Here is a 23,760-nt window from a genome sequence, read left to right as displayed (position 1 = left end):
GCTTTCCTGCCTCCCTTCTGGACCAGCACCTTCTGCCAAGCTTGGACAGCTGCCAGCAGGGAGAGAGAGGGAGCCAGCTCCGAACAGGCAAAGCCTAGGCTGCTTTGCAGATTCAGAAGATGCCCAGGGAACGGTTACTACTGCCCTCTCCCAACCCCAGGCCCCAAGCACAGTGCCCTTGTGCTCCCCTTACTCACCATACACAGGCCCCAGCAGATAGGGCCTGCGCTCCATGATCCCTGATCACCTCCTGACCCAAGCACACTGCATCCGTGCTGCTCACACACATACAGATCCCAGGCCCCATGCACAGTACCACTGCTTCCCTCCTAGGACCAAGCCTTACAAACCTGTGTGCCTCTCCCCAGCGCAACCAGGCCTGGTACCTGAGCTCCCCTCGCCCTTTCCTGCACACAAACAGGATGGTGGGGGAACCTGTTTTCATTGCATTAGCTACTTTGAAGGCAACAAAAGCAAAGTGATCCAGAGTCACTGCTGCTGTCTTCCCCTACCCCTCTGGACACTGCAGCTGTATCAGGGTTTGATTAATGCCCTGAGGACTTCAGAACAATGGCAATTTTGAAATCCACTTGCAGCTGAGATAACTAGGCCCAGTAGGCAGAGTTGGAGCCCAGCTGCCCTGGATTGTCGCATCCTGCATGCTCAGAAACCAGTACTTTGTATCTTTTGATAGGGGGCTCCCCAAAGACACTGTGAGACGAACTGCCTGATCGCTGCTGCATTTATGGCTCTGCCTTTTCGGGCAGCCAGAGGAAACATTCCCTCTAAAAAGCTGAGTTTTATATAGAGTTGAGTCAGACGGCCCTTGAGAGCCCACTTCTGCAGCTACTTTGCTAGCACATCACAGCAGTGAGCGCTGGCCCTGCTCTTCACAAGCAGAATGCTGGAATAGCAGCAGAGTCCTCACAGCAGGGGAGGAAGAGAAGCCAACAGCCACGCATGGTTCCATGTGTTGCTCCAGTCTGTTTTGACTGGGTGCAGGATGGGGTATCACTTGGCAGAGCAGCTTGGGCCTGCCCCCAACAAGCCTGCCAGATAACACCAATGCCATGTGCTGCCCAATGAAGAATCACACCAACTGCAATACAGGGAAGCCATGCGGTTTAATTGTTCCTCTGCAGGGATCATTCTGTAGCAACAAGGCAGAGACCACGGTTGTCTTCTGCACTGGTCTGTCAGGATGAAGCGTATCAGGAGGAATTACTACAGCTTTGCCAGACTGGGCGTCAGGCAATCTGCCCATCTCTACGTCAACTGATCCCAATGCTATTTAGCACTTCACATCTTCAGAGTGCTGAACCAACTGAACTACGGCAAGAACAAGTCATTGTGCCCCCTGCCCCCTTGTCAGCCAATGCGCGGGGTGGGATCTGCGTCTTCACACCAATTTGCTGGCACACGCAGTAGAGCTGCATGAGTTTAACATGTTGCAAGTAACCAACTTACAAGAGACAAATCTGTTCAGCACTGGGTGTTGCTACAACAGCAAACATGGTACAGTGCGCCAGAGGAGCATGTCCAGAATACAAGCAACTAGCCACGTCTAGCGACAGCTTCCAGCTCCACTCCCAGGCCTCTGTTTTACCAATAAAACGATACCGCTTATTTGCTGAGACTGCCACTTTGCAGGACAACAGGAATTACTCCCCCCGTTCCTCCTCCCAAAGCTACACATCCATGCCCTTTGATAAGTATACATTGCCAAATGGTAGAGCTCATGAGCGGAGGGCAGAGATGCAGGAAAGAGCAGGCACTGCCTGACTGATGCAGTGCATAGGAGGAACACAGCAAGAACAAACCCAGCTGTCCCACCACTTCCCTTCGCTACTTTAGACATCCCTGAAAGAGTTTGATGGTATTAGGAATTTCCTTGCCAACTCACTGAATCCTGCAGCTCAGTCTGAGCCCTAATTTGACATTCCTGTCATGGAGCTCACTGTGTCACCATTTGGCACTGGGACTTCACTGCAGGGGAAGCTGAGCTGGGTGGGCGATGGTCTTGTTAACATAGACAGTGAAACAGAGGGAGGGAGAAGGCCCAGGACTGGAGGCTGCTTCCCAGGAGATTTTTCCGTTTTGCTCAGTGAAATCTTTATAGGCTCAAGGCAGAAGACTGAGCTAATAAAAGCCCATCTGAACTATGTCGGGTCATGTCTGCGTTCAGCATTCGTTACAACATGGGCCATTTGCTGCTTTCTGTGCAGAGGCTGTCAGTAACAGATCCCTTCTGGCTGCATGCTCCTTACCTGGCAGTCAAAGTCCTGGAAGTTCCGAGCAGCATTCTGTCAATGAGAAAAGAAAAACCGTCAGTGTTCAGCATGGCTCCCCCAGAACAAACCGACAAATCTGCTGTCAACAGCTAGGCATAACTATGTTGGGTGAAGTCAACATAGCTACGCCGGCAAAACCCCTGATGTGGACACAGCTATGCCAACAGCAGAGTGCTACTTGCCACTTAGCTGATGCTGTTTGGGGAGGTAGCGTAACTAGGCCAGCAGTTTCCTCCTGCCACTGTCTTACCAGCTCTGCTGACACAGTGACCAAGACTACTGCTGTGCTTCTCAACCAGGGGTACAAGCACCGCAGGGGTAGGCAGAGGTCTTCCGGGGGTACAGCAACTTTTCCAGATATTTGCCTAGTTTCACAATGAGCTACAGAGAAAGCACTAGCAAAGTCAGTACAAACTAAAATTTCACACAGAATTGCTTACATTGCTCTATATACTATACACAGAGTACAATATTTATATTCCAGTTGGTTTACTTTATAATTATATGGTAAAAACGAGAAAGTCGGCACTTCCTCAGTGCTAGTGTGCTGTGACCCTTTTGTATTTTTAGCTCTGATTTTGTAAGCAAACAGTTTTTAAGTAAGGTGAAACTTGGGGTATGCAAGACAAGGAATCTGGAAAGATTGAGACCCACTGCTCTACTGTACACAAGCCATAAGTCTCTGACCATGTCCAGCATCAGAAGCAGGTTCAAGAACCCTTCAGTAAGTAATTATGGAATAACCTGTCCATAAGGGAAGTGACCGGAGAGAATGAAGAGCACTAGTTTCATTAGGAGGTCTGCTCATCCCAGCTGCCATTATCGATCTGAATGCAGAATTACTTAAGGCAATACTGCTAAATCTTAGTTTCACAAAATTCTCTATGTCCCTGTTATACCTTAAATGAAACCAAACCCCCATTCACTTAGGGGGATGGTGGATATTTACCAATTCATAGATTAAGGCCAGAAGGGACCATTGTGACCAGCTAGTCTGACTTCCTGCATAGCACAGGCCAGAGAATCCACCCAGCAATTCCTCCATCAAACCCACGACTACTGAACAGGAGCAGATCTTTTAGAAAGACATCCAATCTTGATTTAAAGGTTTCAAGGGATAGAGGATCTGCCACTTCCCAAGGTAATTTGTTCCAGTGTTAATTAGCCTCACTATTAAAAAGTTGGACCTTATTTCTAGTGTGAATTAGTCTAGCTTCTGCTTCCAGCTATTAGACAAACTTATTATGCCTTTGTCTGCCATACTGAAGAGCCTTCCATTATAAGATCTTCTCCCCATGTAGGTACTTACAGATGGGTGAAATCACCTGTTAACTGTCATAAGTAGATAGGTAAGGGTTAATTTTCTTTTACCTGTAAAGGGTGAACAAAGGGGGAACCAAACACCTGACCAGAGGACCAATCAGAGACCTGGAGGGAACTGGAAACTCGGGGTCTTTTTGTTTTCCTCGGCTGTGAGTAAACAAGCTTTTTGTCTAACTCCAATCTTCTTTCTAATATTCTACTATCAAGTGTGAGTACAAAGGAACCAAAGCAATAAGCTGTTATGTGCTTTGGTTTGTAATTACACGGGTGTTGAATTTGCTGGACTGGTTACTTGGGCTCTCTTTTAAATCAGACTGTTATTCCTATTTTCTTAAAGCCACATCCTGTATTGAACTTTCTTAATGCAATGTTAGTAGATGTAAGTTTCTTTCTTTTTTTTATATAAAGTTTTTTTCTTTAAAACTTGTGGGAGTTTTTTTCCTAGTGAGCGCAAGGGAAAGAGCAAATTTCTGTGGCCCCGGAGCTCTGTCTACTCTGTGTGACAGCTAGGGGGACGGGACCCGGCCTCTGTGGTTTACTTTCCCTATTGTCCAGGGCGGGAACAAGCTACGGGAAAAGTTACACGGAATAGAGGTAAGATTATTCTGTTTCCCTGTGTTCGAGGGCTGTCTCTTGGCAGAAGCAGGAGGCAGTTTCTCGGTATTCGTGATGTAAAGAGATTGCATCATTCCCTCAGGTTGCTCAGAGCAGAACACTGAGAGAGAGGGGGAAGGGAGGGGAGATAATTCCTTACGTAATCATACTTCTGACTTGGGGGTCTTTCCAGGAAGTTGGCGGAGGCCAGAGAGGGGTCCCCCCAAGGAATATTGGGGACACCTGGGCTGATAGGAGCCAGAATCTATCTGTGGCCAGCGAGATAAAGATCCGAAGCTGGTACAAGCTTGGGGGAACATCAGTAAGCACCGTTTTGACGCTAAGGTCCAGATTTGGACAGACGTTTAACCACATGGTGGCAGAGGTGTGGAAATACGAATCCAGAAGCCCGTAGATATATATTTTTCTTTCCCTGCTAGGGATTAGCAGTGAGAAAGGGGTTGGTTTTAAAGTGCTAGAGAGAAAAACTTTTTTCCTGCTGCTTTTGCAGTTTGCATTTTAACACAAGAGTCATAAGGGAGCCACAATGGTTCTTTTGTACAATTGGGAACAAGTATCAAATACAGCCACTACACAACAGGTAATACAGGGCTTTGTTTGTTAATTATTTGAAATATCAAGAGCAGCAGAGGAACGAAGCAAAAACAGTTGCTAGTCAGATTTCAAGAGACAGAAAGCCCAAGCAATAGGCAACAAACATCACCAGAGGGCACTCCAACACAAGAAAGAACCATGAGTGGCAAAGATGCGCTAAAAAGGAAATTGCACTGCAACAAGCATAGACACGAAAAGGAACATACAAGAAGAATGGACCAATTAAGGCTGAACAAGAAGCCCAGGAAGGCAACCCATAAAGGGAACAAGAACAACATGCAGGCTTCCAACGACACAAGGAAAAACACAACAAGAGATGGAAAGGCTCAAACTAGAGATGGCGAGACAAAGAGAGACCCACAGGCAGGCCTGGAGTTAGAACAGGCTAAGCAACAGAACCAGGCAATCCTACGCCTCCGGCACAAGTTGTTGTTCACCACACAGGAAATTTCCCACTCACACAGGAGGTGACATAAGACACGGAGACCTTCTTAGAAAATTTTGACAGGGCTGTGTTGGTACAACACCCTGCAGACCAGTAATGCTAGAGCTTGGGTCACACCTCAGTGGACCTTGGCAGACGTTGCGGCTAAAAATGCCAAGGGAACAAATACGATTATAACTGTTTCAAGTCCAGTCAGATCCAGATGGGATAACCGCCGGTCACGCCCGCTCCCGGCGGTTAGAAACCAAAAAGTGGAAACCAGATGGGTCATTTCCGACACGCCATACTTGGGAAAGCATTGTGAGCTGACTATCAGGAACCCAGGATTCAAACCTTTGACAACTGCGCCAACCTTCATGCAAATGGAGCAGCTTCTTGGATGCGTGTTCCTGAGGACATACATGGTAACATCCTAGATGGAGAAACCCAAAACTCTCACCGAGGCGGGGGAGATTGGAGCCAAATGGATGGAGGTGGCAGAAGCCAACGAAAGCTACTGTAAAGAGGGGAACACCCAGGGGCCACACCGACAATAACCCCTACACCGAGGGGCAACCGACAATAAACCCTACAACCCGAGGGCAACCCAAAACCGCCACATACAACCAAGGAAAGCCACAGACACCCTAGTCCTTCCACCTACAGTCTTCAGTAATTACTTAACCCAGTGACCTGTTATCTGAAGATGCTCTAGTGTAAAACTGAAACGGGACATATCAAAGCCAACTTGCCCAAAGGCCACTGCCCGATCTATACCCCACTCCGGGCAAGTCATGTGCACCCCCAGCAGACCAAAGATCCCAAGGCCCAGATCCCTCTAAATCCCCTTGGAGCGAAGGAAAATTTGAGAGTGGGCGGAAAGAAGGTTACCACGTGAGAGACCACGGGGCACAAGCGTCAGCTTATCCACCAATCTTCGTTATAAGATCTTCTCCCATGTAGGTACCTTACGGGGGTGAACTCACCTCTAAAGTTTCTGATTTTAGGCAGAGCAACGCAGAATATCGATAGCCTAGGTTGCCAACTCTTTCTACTATAACGACCGTACCTGCTTTCAGTTACTTCCCAAACTTCGACAGTTTCAGGCTGAATCTCTGCCTCAGCTGAAAATTCTGTTTGAACATTTAGCTAAACGGTCCATTGACTGTTTTCAGAACAAGGTTGTGGAAAAGTATATATTTGCTATACTAAAAATGCTTACAACCATTTTGTCTGAACTCTCTAGTGCCTTCCTTGCTTTGGAGCAGGTCAGAATATGTACCTTTTGCTCGTAAAAATTGTTGCATGCTCACACTTTGCACATGTCAGTAGAGGTTGATCAGAAGCTGGCAGTAAATTCTCAGAGGATCACAGAACTAGCATGCTCCAGCCCAAGAGCTGCAGGGGTTGCACCGGTTTTCCTTGCAATTGATCCTCCCACTATTAGGCCATCAGAACTGAGAGCAGGGGACACTGTCTGTTCTCAATCAACATCTCTAGCCAGTGGTCTTCAGGCCCAGGTAGAGGAGAAGAAAGAAAGCAGCCTGATTCAAATCCAGCAAGGAGTGGAGCAGAAAGGGATCAGCGCCCGGGGAGACAGAGGAGTGGGTCTACCATAAATGGAGACTTTTCTCCAAACCTGGAAAAGAACCTAGAATTCCTGCATCCAATATTCCTATGCTCACAACACCTGTGAAATCCTCTGGCAGTGTGTTGTCTCACCAGTGGGCTTGTCCATCTACAGACATAATGGCCAACTATGCATGCAGGTAGCTCAGTGAGGCTCCTGTGCTGTGGATCAAAGCTCCATCCCTGATGATGATGCCAAATTCAGGCGGATCAATATGATTGAGTTTTCGCAGTTTACTCTTTTCAAAAACCTTGAAATTACATCACAGCCCTCTCCCACCATAATTAAATATGTTTGCAAAATCAAGCAGTCAGGACAGGCAAATGCCAGAATTAAGACTGTGTAAACCATAATTTCAAACCCCTTGTAGCATAGCATTATGATAAGGACTAATACATAGCGAGGAACTCGTGGTTTGAGCATCTGGCCTGCTAAACCCCAGGGTAAGTGAGCTCAAATCCCTGAGGGAGCCATTTAGGGAACTAGGCGTAAGCAAAAAACCAACCAAAACAAAACTGGGGGATTTGCCCTGCTTTGATCAGGGGGTTGAACATCACTGAAAGTCCTTCCAACCGACAGTCTAGATGAGCACCTGCTACTATTTTCCCACAGGATCCCTACACATTCAGTGCACAAGATCGATCTGCTCTGGGGATGAACAGGGTGTGTATGAAGGAATTATCTTGTCTTGTTGCAGAAATCCAGCAACGGTGTAGTAAATGAATGCTGGGGCTAGCAGGAAGGGAAACGGATGATCTCATGCTTAAGGCAGTTGAAATGCGTCCTCCTGGAGAACTGGATTTGACCCTGCTCTGCACCAAAGTTACCTGTAAAAGCACAAAGAGTCCTGTGGCACCTTATATGACTACAGACATATTGGAGCAGAGCTTGGTAGGTGAATACCCACTTCGTCGGATGCCCATGACGTGGAAATATGGAGACTTTTCCACTACATGCATCCGAAGAAGTGGGCATTCAACACACGAAAGCTCATGCTCGCAAAACGTCTGTTAGCCTATAGGTGCACAGGACTCTTTGCTTGCTTTTAAAAGATCCAGACTACCACGGCTACCCCTCTGATACTTAAACTTACCTGCTTGTCAAGTCACTTGATCTAAGCTTTTCACAGCTGGTCACCAAGTGCATATGCCTCATTTTCTGGAGGTCCAACTTGAGACACCTGGGACCTGATCTGCAGAAGTGCTGAGCACTCGCAGCTGCAACTTAAGTCACTTGGAGCATGCTTTGAATGTAAGATACCATAAAAACACTATGAGAACAACACCTGATCCGACAGGAGTGTTGTGCAGAGAAATTCAAGTACTCCAATACTATGGCGATAAGCACCATATAAAATTGCACAAGGAAATAAAATTATTCATCTCCAGTATAAGAGCTGGCATAACGAGCAATAAATAAGGGAAGGGCCACATGAACAATGAGGACAGAAAGTAGTATTGCATCCGGTGCACCGAATGAGGCAAGGGGTCATGGGGGAAAAATATTATCTGACCATGTAACTCAAGATCGCCATAATGCATATGCACAAGGAGGCTGAATTAAAGGTGCACAGGAAACCTAAGATCAGGCATTTTCTACCCTCTGAGTTCTTGACACTGGTTATTTGTTTATCTGAAGCCCATCCCCCACCCTATACTTCAGAGCCCAAGCTCCAGCCTGAGTCGCAGTTTCCAAGAGCTGTCTACACAGCTATTTTTAGAGTGCTGGCACTTGCCTCTAGCTTGTTGACAATGAGTTGGAAGGCTGGTTCCCTGGGCTCCATGCAGTGTGTGGACATAGCCTTAGTACTCTGTTGCACCCAGCACCCCAAGGAACATGGGTAAGGGACCTGAAGGAACAATCCCATCAATAACGTGTCATTTTTCAAACAGAAGTTTCTCTATGTTACAACTACTGTAGATTTGAAACCGAAACATTTCAAGTTGAATTTCTCTCCAGTTAGGCTCTTCATTGCTTTAATTTCCCTGAGCGTGAACAATGAGAACAGACTGACCAATCTAGTGGCTTTTATTTCATGCGGCCTCATGCTGCTGCAGGAGAGCTGATGCCTGCAATCACCACAGGGCAAAGTTTATATTGGAACAGAAGTGTACTTGTGTTCTTTGAATCATCACACGTGTTATCATGGTTTGTTACTTCTAGGACTGATGCAAAAGAAACCGTGGTCCTTTTAGTTCAGGCAAGAAATTCACAGCCTGGGGTCTTCCTCATTTTCCAGACTGCTCTGCCATTTTCACATGCAGTTTGACTGTTATGTTGCCAGCATCTCTCTAAACTTTAGTATCTTCCCCCACCTGGCAGAAGATAAAAAAAGAGCCACCCAACACCCCTTGTGCCGAGGAGAAGCTCTAGAGAAGCACACCCTGGGAACTCTGGTCCCATTAAGCACATTTTGGGCAGCTGTGTTCACACTCGCATGTGAGGTCCTGGTCTTGGAGTGATATCAGCTTAACCATCGAAGACTTGTGTGCACAATAGAATCAGCTCTTGGGTCTCTGTAAAACCTGATATGCTGAATGAAAGTGGCCTGTTGTGGCACAGCTCCTTTGTACGTTCCATTTACTGGTCTTGGAGAGAATGTGTACATTTCCCTATCAGCTCTGGAAGAATTTCAAGCACCAATGAGGCTCTGTTTTGCCTTTCTGAGAGATGTGACCTCATCAAGACGTTTTGTTCTTGGACAAACATCAGCATTCATTCCACCCAGGCCACTCATGGGGGAGGGAGCAAAGGAAAAAGTAACACAGAAACTGGGCCGATGAGAACATTCTCAAGGGGACAGATGCCATTTTCTTCTCATTCCAATTCCTGGCAGAAAGACAAGCTCTGACTGGACATGGTTCTGGAGCACTGTCAGGCATGAAGCTGCCTGTTCCACCCATTTTTTCTCACTCTGATACTAGCTTCTGTAATCTTTTGACCAACTAACTAAAGTGAATTAGGTGGCTGATCTGCCATTATCGTTTGAAGGATGCACCGAGTACTCCCATAGTGCCACAAGACCCGAACTGGTGGGTTGAGGGGGGATAGCCCTCTCCTTCGATACAATGAGGAAGAGAGGTCCTCTCTGGGGAGCTGGATAATTCTCTGGCCCAGCAGTGGCTATCCCTGCAAATGCTGGAACAACCAAGCTGGGGATCTAAATTTGGCTATTTACTAAGCATTGAAGAGTTAGGAGGTGCCTAGGTCAAGAATCTCAGCTTGTTGATTTGCTCTGCTGCTTGTCACTCAAATGAGAAGGGGTCTAAAGTTTCCACCTACCAATCAGTATCTGAGATGATCAATTTCCAGATCTTACTGTGGAAGCCCAGGCGAGTGCATGTCCTGGATAGTCAGGGCTGCAGTGCAGGGGAGCATTAACTGGGCCAGAATTTCCTTAACGCACAAGCCAGTTCAGTGACGACAGCATGAAAAGATTAAATACTTGCTGGGCTTTTGTAGCTTTGCCAAAGTGCCCCAGTACTGCACTACTTTGCCTTAAGAAGCTACAACAATGCTCTGCAGAAACCAGTTGGAATGGCAGGTGAGGTTCCCCTGTCATCAATCACATGCAGACAGCAGACTTTGAAAGCCAATAGGATGGTGGGTGAGGTAATATCTTTTATTGGACCAACTTCTGTTGGTGAGAGACACAAGCTTTGGAGCCACGCAGAGCTCTTCCTCAGATCTAGGAAGGGTACTCCCAGTCTCTCAGCTAAATACAAGGTGGAACAGATTGTTTAGCATAAGTAGTTAGCACATGTTGTAAGAGACCATTCAGAAGTTGGTCCCATAAAATAAATTATCTCACCCACCTTATCTCTTTAGTATCCTAAGACCAACATGGCTAAAACTACATTGCATACAATAGGCAGATAGGCCATTTTGCAGGTAAGAAAGTCATGGCACCATGTCAGGAGAGAGAATCTGGTATTCTCCTATAATTTCTATCACCAGGCTGGCCCTGCTAGATCTCTTACTGCCCAGGGTTTTAGTGATGCCACCTGCCACACAATTTCCAACCCCCGCCCACAGGACTTCATAGCACAGGCTGCATCCCATTGGCAGAGTTGGATAGGGGTCCTCATCAGAGCCTATCAGAGCTGCTCCTAAACAGTCTTTGGGAAGTGGAGAGCAATTGCCATTTCTAAGCATTTGAGCTAGTTCACTCTGTGACTGGAGAGTCTGGCCACCAGAACTCCTGAGTGTCTGCACGTGGACACAGAATTAGCTCAAGTCCCGTGAGTGAGAGTGGAGGGGCAGTAAGCAGTACCTTATCATTCAGGAGGGGTTTGATCTCTGTCAGCTGCACATCCTGCAGTTCATCCATGGCAGTGGGTGTAGAATCGTATAATCTGCAGAGTGGCAAATCAGTGACCCTGGAAGAGAAGAAGAGGACAAGATTAGAGATGATGACGTTTCAAAAGGATCCTCCCCACTGTGACCAATGGCTGTGCTTACAGCACAGCTACTAGGATATATTAAGCCTGAAACCTCCTGGCCTTGTTCCCAGTGAAACATGGCACAACTACAACACAGTACGGAAGAGCAGCTTGGTTTGTGCTTGAGTGAGTCACACCAAGTGACCTCCCCACACTGCAGGGAACCCCTGCTAGAGATCTCTCACCCGCTGAAAACTGTGCAACACACTGGCCTCCTCACACACACACTCCATCAGTTCTCATGCCGGAAACGTGCAGGGCACATGGCTCTGATGCTACAGAGCTTCCCACTTGTGCAACACCACAGACTTTAACCTAGCAGGAAGATCATGGCCCTGAGTATGTTGTATGGATCTGCTCTTTTAGTGGCACTGGCGCTTTAAGACTGCTCTGCTCACCAAAAAACAGCTGAGATATAGCACCTAAAAGGGATAATGGAACAGACGCAGTTCCAGTTGTGTCTGATCTGGGATTACGTCCCAGCAGTCTCTGACAAATGCCATCACCATTTCCAATGGCACCCCTACATTAGTCAGGTTACTCAAGACATATCCCACCAAGAGTAGACGGAGGAACTTCAGTAGAACCTAAACAAGCTTCACTTGTAAGCTCCTAAGGCAGAGACGGTGTTTTTGCTGTGTGTTCGTACAGCACCGAGCACTACTGGGTCCTGGTCAATGATTGGGGTCCTCAGGAACTACCACAATACAATTAAACAACCATCCAGGTGAACGAACAGCACAATGGCAGATGGAAATCACTGGTGACAAATGCAAAGTAACACATACTGGAAGGAATATTAAATACTCCCACACATATTGAGTGGTTATAGTCAGTACAGAACCCAGCAAGACCTGGGCATCATTGTGGACAGCTCAGTGGAAACCTATGGTCAATGTGCAGGAGTGATAGAAAACCACTAACGTGTTTCCCTGGAGCTGCAATTTCTGCATTAGGATGAGTTGGGAGATATTTTAAGACACATTTACACTTCTTCTATGCTACGAGCTGGCGTGTGATTCCCAGCTCGGGTACACATACTTGCACTAGCTCAACGAGAGCTAGTGCAAGTATAAATAGCAGTGTAGCATGGGCAGTGGCAGTGCAGGCGCAGCTGAGTTGTGCTGAGTATGGACCCACCATTTTCAGGCATGTTCAGCACAGCTCAGCTGTGTCTTTGCAGCTACTGCCCATGCTACACTGCTATTCACTCAGTGACAGGACAGAAAGAGGTGGTTATGTGTTACAGATTGTTGTAATAAGTCATAAATCCAGTGTCTGTTCAGTCCATGAGTTAGTGTCTAGCAGAGTTATGCATTTAAGCTCCCAGGCTCATCTTTTGAAACGGTTGTGCAGGTGTCCTTTCAGGATAATGACAGACAAGTGTGCCAGAAACAGACTGCTAGACCCCTCCAGAGTGGAAAAGCGGTCCTGACTTACTGCATCATCAGATGACCCTGCCTTAGGCTCCACATCGTCCTCCAATTCGACCTCCTTATCCACGACTTCATCCTTGGAGTTTAGTCTGCTGTCCGCTTTCTCCAGCCCTGCCGAAGTATCCATGGGGCTCTTGGTGGTGGATGTGGGGTCACCGCCGATGATGGTGTCCATCTCCTAACAGAAGCAGCAGGTCTTCGGCGCAGCACCAGAGGTATGGTTTGACTCTCTTGCCTTCTGGTACGCTTGCCTCAGCTCCTTTATCTTCAAACGGCACTGAAGCATGTCCCATTCGTAGCTCTTATTCAACATGCCATAAGAAATCTGACCAGGTATCGAAGTTCCTATGGCTGAAATGAAACTGGGCCCACATAGCCTCCTCTCCCCACAGTGCCAGCAGATCCAACTCCTCAGGTGTGCTCCAAGCAGGTGAGTGTTTGCAGCATGGAGCTGCCATGTTCACCTGGGAGGATGCAAGGTGAGCTCTCCACACTAACCAAACAGAAAGCTGAATTTCAAAAATTCCCAGGCCTCTAAAGGAGGAGGGACGGATGCCTGTTTACCTAGGTGCAGGGCAGTGGAATTCAAACTGCTGACCAGAGCAATCAGGATTGGCATTGTGGGACACCTCCTAAAGGCCATTTACAGCAACATAAGCAAATGCAGTGTCTATATGACTTTGCTGCAAAAAACTCTGTAGTTTAAGCTAAAGTGATGTTAAAATTCATTTCACACAACTCTGTCAAAAGAGTCTGAAGCTTATGTGACAGGATAGCCTAATTTTGGCAATTAATTGATCTTTGATTATTAGCAGGTTAATTTGCCCAGTGGTCTGTGATGAGATGTTAGATGGGGTGGGATCTGAGGTACTACAGAGAATTCTTTCCTGGGTGTCTGGCTGGTGAGTCTTGCCCACATGCTCAGGATTTAACTGATCGCCATATTTGGGGTTGGGAAGGAATTTTCCTCCAGGGAAGACTGGCAGAGGCCCTGGAGGTTTTACACCTTCCTCTGCAGCGTGGGGCACGGGTCCTTGCTGGAGGATTCTCTGCACCATGAAGTCTTTAAACCACGATTTGAGGATTTCAATAACTCAGACGCAGGTTAGGGTGTTGTTACAGGAGTGGGTGGGTGAGATTCTGTGGCCTGCATTGTGCAGGAGGTCAGACTAGATGGTCATAATGGTCCCTTCTGACCTTAAGTCTGTGAGTCTATGAGCTCTACGCCTCTTGTCAAGGTGGTTTTATTTTGCTGGCAAAGCAGGAGAGTTTTGTTGGCAGAAGGAACACTGTAGTGTGTACACCACCACCGTTTTGTTGATGAAAGCTGACTTTTGTTGACAAAACTCTGTAGCGTAGACAAGACCTCAAGTCCTCACAATGGTTCTGCCATTTCCCGCTCGCCCATGTATGATATACGGTTAAAAGAAAACCTATGTTAAAAGAACTAACAGAGGAATGCGTCTCCTCTCGATTGCTACTAGGGAATTGGGGATGAGCTGTGATTTTTATTCTGAATTTAAACTCAACATGAGAGGAAGCAACTCATAGCCAGAAGCTGCCCTGCAAGACACAGACAGTCTGGCAGGTCATTCTCATGATGTCAGCATATTGCTCTCCCTCCTCCCAGAGCTAATGCCCTAGCAACAATAGAGACAAGACGTAAATCAGCACAGAGCCAGAAAGATTTTATTCCAGCTTAATTGCTCTGCAGAGCTGCATTAAGAAAATCCATTGCCCCACTCTCCTCCTGCTACCCTATTAGTCCTGTCCAGGGCACTCCCCCACAACACAACTGGTTGGAACACTCACAAAGCGCAAAAATCCTCTATGTTCTCATCAGTCCTGCCTAACGACGGATTAGCTTTTATCCAGGCGACCTGGATAATGAAGAGAGGGGCTGGACTATTAGCAGATGCACTGCAGGCCACACCCTGCTATCTGAAAGTCTAGGAAGTTAGATTGTACACAAATCTGATCACCCCCCACTTCCATCCTGCAACAGAATAAAGGGTCCTGCTCCCAGGATTTTACACTCCCCAGCAGCTGATGATCTGAGAGCAGAGCCAGAACGTGCGTGGGTGAATGTTACAAGAGTTGAACGGGTTTTCAGCTGACAGCAGAAGGTGACAGACTGCCCCTTATAGCCGGAGAGTTTACTTCTGCAGCTGGCTTACTCTCCTCTGAAGGAGGATGTCCTTTGGGCCAGGCACTTGCAGGAAGGGAATGCTGACAGGACATTTGGAAGCTCTTTCCCATTCAGCAGAATGCTCCATAACACCACGCTCTGACTCTTTAGAGTGACTGCTCTGGCAGCTGGCCAGGCAAAAGGCTTTAATGCCACCCTGGAAGCCTCATTACCGTTGGACATACAGTCCTCCTGCCTGGCCTAGACTGGCAGCTGGTGCAGAGTGAACTCTTGAGGCAAGAGTTCTACCGGGTACCACAGGCCATGAAGAAGTGTCTTCCCAGAGTCTCCTACGCAACCAAAAGTGATGCATAGCCTGATACTTCTTTGCCTGGGTTCCTCCAACTGAAAACACACCAGAAGGCTGCGTCTGGGGTGGGAAGCCACACCTGATGGCTGCTCTGATTTGCTGGTGGAGCAGTGAAAAGGTCAGGAATAACTTGGAGAGAGACTACTGTTGCCTGTAAAATGCAGATAATACTCCCCCTCTTGCTTTTGTTGACATAGCTTGTAGCTTTCTGGGCTCTCACATGCAGCATCTAGCTTCCCCCCAATTTCAGATGCTACTGCAATACCGGTGATTAACAACAACAAAACACTGATGTTAGCCTGGTAATAGTTCACTTCCTACTCTCCTATTATTCCCACTGCCTAGCATTAAAGTTTATGAGCCAGCCAGCAGCTCTTTGGAAGACTAATCCAGTGCTTCACAACTTTAAACCTATTCGTACTGGGCAGCAGACTTCCCAAGGTCCATCATTTACTATGCGGCAGGCTGAGAATCGTACAGAGCATCTCCTCAAAGGGTAGTGAGGTCTAGTATCGCCTGCCTGCAACAGAAGAGGCAGACAGACCCATTTAGTCCTTCAAGAGCAGTGCCATTTCCACTCTGCCAGGTTATATCATTAACCTTAGAGTACATTCAAAATATGACTGCAAAGAGAAGTGTCCAAAAGGGTGAGAAACACTCAAGTGAAAAGGAAGAGCACTGCAGAAAGCTGCGTGCAGCTGAAGCAACAGGTTTGAGTGCAATGATCTACACATGCATTTCTCTTTATATGGCTCAGTACAGTATCCTGGGCAATTGCTCCCTACACTTGCATTTGCACACAGATGACATTCTCAGGAAACTCCTCCTAAACCAGTTTTTCCTTCCCAAAGGCTTCTTGGAGACTTGAATAGATCTGCACTCTCTGGAAATGGGTTCCAGAAGCATCAAGACAAAGTCACCTGGTGGATACATAATTGACAAGGGGCCTGGAACTCTGAGTAGGGGACAGGAAAGTCCTAGAGGTACAGGGGGTGGAAGGGTGCAAATACCCAGTTGCAGAAATCCTCAAACGAGCCCTCAGTAAATCAGATAAGTAGAAGCCCCATTATCCCGCCAGAGCATTAACAACGCTCCCACTGAGGGTTTGCCTATGTGGAAACAGGAGCCGAAATCATGCATGTACATGCTATTTCAGAATAAGAGTCCCCTAAATAGACAGGTAAAATTTTCATTTAAATTATACCGAAATAGAGTGCTCTTATTCTGAAAGAAGTGCGTACACCCACGGAACAGCACCAGGATAGCTGAAGGTGCGAATTACAACCCTGTTGGTTATTTTAACTCCCGTTTCTGTGCAGACAAGCCCTCAGAGTGCTGTTCCTCACTCAGGATCAGAGGCCTGAAACACTCACTAGCCACTTGCAATGCACCTGCTTTAACATTCTCACGTATCATGGAAATAGAATCTCCCACACACCACCTGGAAAAAAGGGGATAATTACTTTCCAGAGTCAGCCACTGTGCAACAAAAAACTTTGTGCTCTGCTGCTGCAAGTCCTTCTACATTCATCATAACCAATCCAGAGCTTCTAATTTATCAGCTCCATGACTTGTCACACTCCTGCCTTTACAAATTACATTAAACCTGTCACATCTCTCACAGGGACAATTCTTTAATACAGTTATTAAGCTACGATGCAAACCATGTAAAGGATACATCTGGGAAAATGTAGACTTCTCTCAGTAAAATATTACCTCACCTACCTTACCTCTCATATCCTGGGACCAACACAGCTACAGCACTACTTGTCTCTGACTGTCAGCCTAGCAGAGACTATGGGTGTTGGGCAGCCTGTTCTCCAGAGAGCGTGTAGGTTTAAACCTGTAACAAACTGGGTTAGTCTTCCAAAAGGCTGCTCACTTTCCCTTACAGCCTTGAATAAGCAGTTCTTACTGATATGAGAAGCCAAGAGGGAATTTCCTTCCAAAGGGAATCTGGGAGTGGGAGATGGGACACAAGCTCAAAACTACAGTTTGCAGATTGAGTAAGATGCTCAGAAGCCTGCTCATTTCCTTGTATCCTGGATATTTACTCAGCATTTGTATTGCTGCAGCCTTGGAGAGGCCCTTCCTCAATGATTGTCTGCAGAAATTTATTTATTTATTTTTTATAACAATTGGAGATATACTCATCTCCTAAAACTGGAAAGGACCTTGAAGGGTCATCAAGTCTAGCCCCCTGCCTTCACTAGCAGGACCAAGTACTGATTTTTGCCCTAGATCCCTAAATGGCCCCCTCAAGGATGGAACTCACAACTCTGGGTTTAGCAGGCCAATGCACAAACCACTGAGCCATCCCCTCCCCCCTTTCTCCTGCACACTGCCTGCCTTTGTTCCACACCCTGTGTTTGAGCCACTTATTTCCAACAACTGTGCATACAGCTCCTCTAGACCCCTTTGATTATGCGCACTTTAATCTTGGCACATTCCTTTTTCCAAGTAATAAAACCCTCAATTATATCCCTGGTGACCCTTTATTATCCTTACTGCCCTCTGCTTTTTCCTCAGTTCTTCACTAATTCTTCTTGAGCTGTCATTAGCCATCTGTACAGGCCAGTCCAAGTCCCGTATTTATACATGCAGCTTAACAGTAACCTTTCAGCTAAGGAGGTAAGGGTCCAAATTTCTCTTTCAATGTCTAAACACTCTACCAAGTTTGCTACTCCCTCTTTACTCTCTAGCCCCTACATTTTTGGTGTTGTACCAGCAATGACGACTGCATATTCTACCATATTTCCAGTTTCTTGGCACACAAGTCAAATTGTCAGCATTCTGAGAGAGAACTGAAAAACTCCATCTAATCGCTACAGAACGTTGTTATACCCATAAAAATATATTAGAATTGGAAAAAATACAGAGAAGGGCAACAAAAATGATTAAGGGTATGGAACAGCTTACATCTGGGGACAGCTTAAAAAGACTTGGACTATACAGCTTGGAAAAGAAATGACTAAGGGGGGAATATGATAGAGGTCTATAAAATCATGAATGATGCGGTTCCTGGACGAAGGGAGCTAGACAGCCAACACTCGTGGCGGGAGCAGCGCACAGAGCCCCTTCGACTGCCCCTCCTCCTAGGAGCTGCAGGGATATGCCTGTTGGAGCCGGGTAGGGAGCCTGCCAACCCGGACCAGCAGGGGTCCCAGGCCATGCGCTAATACCCAGCCTCCCTCCCAGCAACAGCAGAGGTCCAGGACCGTGCGCTACTGCCTGGACTGAAAGAAAGATATCATTATGCTAATATTTAATAAGGGTAAATGGAATGACCCAGGTAATTATAGGCCTGCCTGCCTGACATAGATGCCAGGCAAGATAATGGAGCAATTGATACTGGACTCAACAGAGAATTAAAGGAGAGTAATGTACTTAATGCAAATCAACATGGATTTATGGAAAAAGATAAAGTTAGTTCGACGAGTTTGGTTGAGTCAAAGAGGGTGAGGTAATATCTTTGATTGGACCGACTTCTATTGGCCAGAAAGACATGCTTTCGAGCTTATCCAGAGCTCTTCTTTTGGTCACAAAAGTGGGTACAGTAAACAATATGACCCTAACTTTCTCTCTCTAATATCCTGGGATTGACATGGCTACAATACTGCATACAAGTTTGGTTGATGAAGGTAATGGCGCTGACATACTGTACTTAAGACTTCCCATAAAAAATGGAAAATGACTGCCTAGGAAGGAGTACTGCAGGAAGGGATCTGGGGCTCATAGTGGATCACAAGCTAAATATGAGTCAACAGTGTTACGCTGTTGCAAAAAAGGAAACATCATTCCCGGATGTATCAGCAGGAGTGTTGTAAGCAAGACATGAGAGGTAATTCTTCTGCTCTACTCCGTGCTGGTAAGGACTCAACTGGAGTATTGTATCCAGTTCTAGGCACCACATTTCAGGAAAGACAGGGACAATCTGGAGAAAGTCCAGAGAGAAGCAACAAAAAATGATTAAAGATCTAGAAAACAATGACCTATGAGGAAAGATTGAAAAAATGGGTTTGTTTAGTCTGAAGAAGATAAGACTGAGAGGGGACATGATAACAGATTTCAAGTACTGTACATAAAAGATTGCTACAAGGAAGAGGGTGAAAAATTGTTCTCCTTAACCTCTGAGGATAGGACAAAAAGCAATGGACTTAAATTTACACCTGGGATTTCTGCCCCCCAAAAATTAAAATTCTGCACACATTTTAAAATTCTGCAAAATTCTGCATATTTTATTTGTCAAAATAAAGCAATATATCACACCAGTTCCAATTATTTTGGTAAATTTATTGTGAGCAAGTAACAATACAGACAAAAAATATTTCCCCAGTAGCGGAGAGTTAAAGAAACCCCTACACAGTTTCTGTTTCTCTGTTCATTGTTGAGCAATCAGTATGGATGTGTCACAAATGCAAGCTGGGCACATCTTGGGAGAAAGCTCTGTCCTTCTGGTCTTTTAGTCGATCGTCAATTTTTCGCCCTGCTCCCGTAGGGTTACCATATAGGCGTTCCCGAAGAGAGGACACTGTCAGGGGAAGGGGAAGCTAAAGGAGTGCTGGAAGGGTGTGTGTACTGGAAGGGGGCATTTGGGGGTGGTGAAGGTGGCTGTGTGGGGCATCCCCAGCCAGATGCCTGCATCCCTTTTCCCCAGAGCTCAGGGAGAAACAGCCTGATGCTGGGTCCCTGACTTCTATGAAGTTTCCTGAATGCCACCTCTTTCCTTCAAGGTGATCTGTGAATTGTATCTGCCAGGAACCCTCCAGCTTCCCCTCCCCCTGGCAGCATTCTCTATTTGTGACCCAGGCTCTGCAGGGCCCAGCGGCCCCTAAAGATGGCCAGGAGCTCTGCAGTCCCAATTCTGTGGGGGAAAATGAAATTTTGCACAGAACATTAATTCTACACAAATTCTACATTGCATAACTATGCAGAGTTCCCCAAGGAGTATAAATTGCAGCAAGGGAGGTTTAGGTTGGACATCAGGAAAAACTTCCTATCAGGGTAGTTAAGCATTGTAACAAAGTGCCTAGGTAGATTGTGGAATCTGCATCATTTGGAGGTTTTTAAGAACAGATTAGGCAAGAACCTGTCAGGAATGGTCCAGTTATTACTTAGTCTGCCTTGAGTGCAGGGGACTGGACTAGATGACATTTTGAGGTCCCTTCCAATGCTACACTTCCATGATTATATAATTCTGTAAGGCATTTGACTTGGTACAACACAACATTTAGATTTAAAAAACTAGAAAGATATCAAATTAACATGGCACACATTAAATAGATTTACAACTGACTAGCTGACAGGTCTCAAAATGTAATTATAAACAGGAAATTGTCATCTTATGGAGTCTCATAGGGACCGGTTCTTGGTCCTATGCTATTTAACAGTTTTATCAATTACCTAGAAGAAAACAAAATCATCACTGATAAAGTTTGCAGATGACAAAAATAGGGAAGAGGACAGGTCAGTGATTCAGAGCAATCTGGATCACTCTGGACACTGGACAAAAACAAACTGTGTATTTGCATACAGCTAAATGTAAATGTATTCATCCAAGAATAAATATGGCCTACATTTTTTACATGATAGGGGACTCTATTCTGGGAAGCAGTGACTCTGAAAAAGATCTGGGAGTCATGGTGGATAATCAGTTGAACTCCCTATGTGATGACACTGTGTCCAATCCTGGGATGCACAAACAGGGGCATCTCATGTAGGAGTAGAGAGGTTATTTTTACCTCTTTATTTGGCACTGGTGTGACCTCGGCAGGAATACTGTGTCCAGTTCTGGTGCCCACAATTCAAGGAGAGTGATAAACTGGAGGGGGTGCGGAGAAGAGCCACAAGAATGATTAAAGGATTAGAAAACATGCCTTAGAGTGATAAACTCAGGGCGCTTAATCTATTTAGTTTAACAAAGAAAACGTTAAGGGATAATTTCATTACAGTCTAAGTATCTACGGGGGGACAAATATTTAATAATGGGTTCTTCAGTCTACTAGAGAAAGGTCTAATATGTTACAGTGGCTGGAAGTTGAAGCTAGACAAATTCAGACTGAAAATGAGGCATAAATTTTTAACAGTAAGACTGAGTAACCATCGGAAACAATTTACCAAGGGTTGTGGTCGATTCTCCATCACTGACAGTTTTTAAATCAAGATTGGATAGTTTTCCAAGATCTGCTCTAGGAATTATTTTGGGGAAGTTCTCTGACCTGCGTTATGCTGGACGTTAGACTAGATGGTAGGAACAGTCTCTTCTGGCCATAGAATCTCTGAAATGTCAGGCCTCAGGCCTTTACCTTTGGCAGGATGGAATTCTACAATTCTCCCACTCTTAGACTAGGCCCCATGTACCAACCATTCTCACCCCACGTCTGACTGAGTTCACACACCTTCTTCCCTTCAGGAGTCTGTGATCAACAATGTGCAGTCAGCAGCCTTCTTAAGAGTTGTGGGGTTTTTTAAGTAGTAGGAACAAACCTTTTTAGAGGGAAAAAAGGGGATTTAAAATAGTCTACATACCATCTGTCCTACCTATAGCCCTACCGTCCTGGGATGGTGACCTAGCCTAGTTTCCCCAGATGCCCTAGCTGGGACCTGTGTCTCATTCTGCTTTCCCCAAAGAATTATTGCTACTCTTCAATTTTGCCAGACTTCTATTGTCTTTGTGTTCACAGGCTTTTTCCTGTTCACAGGCTTTTTCCTGTTCTGCTCCAAACTAGTTGTGTAGGGTGGCCAGAGAGGAGGTTTAGCACATACTAAGAGCTGGCTACTTTGGGTGGAGCTGGCTGGGAAATGGTGTTCCCGTCCTGTGAATATTAGAATTCAGAAATTTTCTGTATCAAGATGAAACTGAAACCTTTCACAGTTTTTGATGAAGAAACCCAACTATCTCACTCTCTGACCAGAAATTCCATTCTCTGCCTGAGAAACCCTTTCAACGAGTTCTAGCGAACCTGGTATGTTCCTGCAAACAGTTTCAGTTTCAAGAAACTGGCATTTTTTTGGGCAAATAGTTTTGGTGAAAATTCCCAGACAGCTCTAATCTCGAGCCATTCTTTTCCCTCATGCCTGTTTTTCCCAACAAATTCCAGTTGAGTTAAGCCAATACAGTGTAAGGCAGTTGTCTGAATGAGCTCTCCCCTACCACCTACTTAGGAACTGGGGTGGGGAAAGACCTCAAGAGCAGAGAGACACCTATTTTCCCTTGGTGATCAGCAGGCATACATACCTGCTTTGCCAGAGTCATCAACTGTGGTCATTTTGGGTTAAAATTCATGTAAGTCTTGGCTGCAGGGATAGTGAAATATTATTATCCTTACTGCAGGACTAAAGGGCAGCAGAATTGTACTTAATTGGCCCTAAGCGGGGGGGACAGTCACCCTACCTCAATCTCACTTGCTAAGCGGCAGGCAGTGATGCCAAATCCAAGTGAAAGTTGGGTGGGGATTGGGACAGATGCTCTTAACCTGGTGACATAGACTCTGTTTTCTCAGTTGCCATTTGACCCTCCCCCTCCAGGGTTTAAAGACAGGTGATTGGACTTGAGACCCCTTGTTTCTCAGTGGTTGCTAGAGCTGAAATCTTGATAAGCTGCTTTAGGGGCTGAGTCCTAAGACAGTGTGGGGATGGTGTTGCTGAGAAAGAGAATGCAGAAGAGGCAGCAGCAGTGAGGTTCCCCACTAGCTAGTGAAATCACTAAGGACTGAGCTAGGTGGTGGAACCTCAGAACATGGCATCACAGACAAAGGCAAAGGGGGTAGCGACAGCAGTGAGCAGAGGCATCACTCAGCTGTGCCCTCCCCCCTCTGGGTATGAGGTGAACCCACCCGAACGCACTTATGGAGTCTTGTGACTTTCACATTGCAGTGGGAGAAACTAATGCAAAGAACTACTGCCCAAGATATTGTGGGATGGATGTTTTACTTAACGTTTGCATACTTTTGCATCACTGTTGTGTTTTCCCAAGTTAATACTGGGCTCCCTCTCCTCTTAATAAAAAAAAAATTTTTTTATACACAGACTTGGTGCTTGCAAGTGGGGAAGTATTGCCTCTTAGAAGTACCCAGAGCTGGCGTTTGGTTTTCCTCGAGTTCCAGGGGAGGGAGGGCCAATTGTGTTTTGTAATGATAAGAGGAAACCCTAGATACTGAACCCCACCCTTGTTGCTGCGAACATACCTGGGAGACAGAAACCAGCACAAAAGCCAAGCCAATACACAATATTCATAAATTACGGAGCAGCTTCAAATGAGTCACAAGTCTTTTCCCAAGTGAGGCAAGAGAAATGCTTTTTATACAATAAAAGTATCATCTCTGGCTCAGTATTCTAGCCTACTGGCTAATATAGCCTTGCATCTGGTTGCTGTTAAATACAAGGCTAATGGGTTTCTGTGACTATTATTCCACATGCTAGTCTGATCAGTATGCTGGATAATTTAGACACTCTGTATTCCTTATTCAAAACATCCCCCATATTTTCACAGTCACATTCTGAGAGTC

General features: G+C 46.0%; 1 protein-coding gene across 8 annotated transcripts in view; it reads right to left on the bottom strand.

The window, feature by feature from the left end:
• NDRG3 (NDRG family member 3) overlaps positions 1 to 23,760 on the bottom strand; it is a 110,451-nt gene that overhangs the window by 32,653 nt on the left and 54,038 nt on the right. For all 8 annotated transcript variants that reach the window (XM_075072343.1, XM_032789264.2, XM_075072342.1 and 5 more), the window contains 2 exons: positions 11,151 to 11,256; positions 2,268 to 2,303 (listed from right to left, as the gene is read on the bottom strand). In XM_075072343.1, the coding sequence (XP_074928444.1) occupies positions 2,268 to 2,303; positions 11,151 to 11,256 (142 nt within the window). The remainder of the gene's footprint in view (positions 1 to 2,267; positions 2,304 to 11,150; positions 11,257 to 23,760) is intronic.

This window comes from Chelonoidis abingdonii, chromosome 14 (assembly GCF_003597395.2).
Source record: "Chelonoidis abingdonii isolate Lonesome George chromosome 14, CheloAbing_2.0, whole genome shotgun sequence".
Lineage (NCBI taxonomy): Eukaryota > Metazoa > Chordata > Testudines > Testudinidae > Chelonoidis > Chelonoidis abingdonii.
The sequence above is the reverse complement of the archived record's forward strand: the minus strand, read 5'-3'. Positions and strand labels throughout refer to the sequence as shown.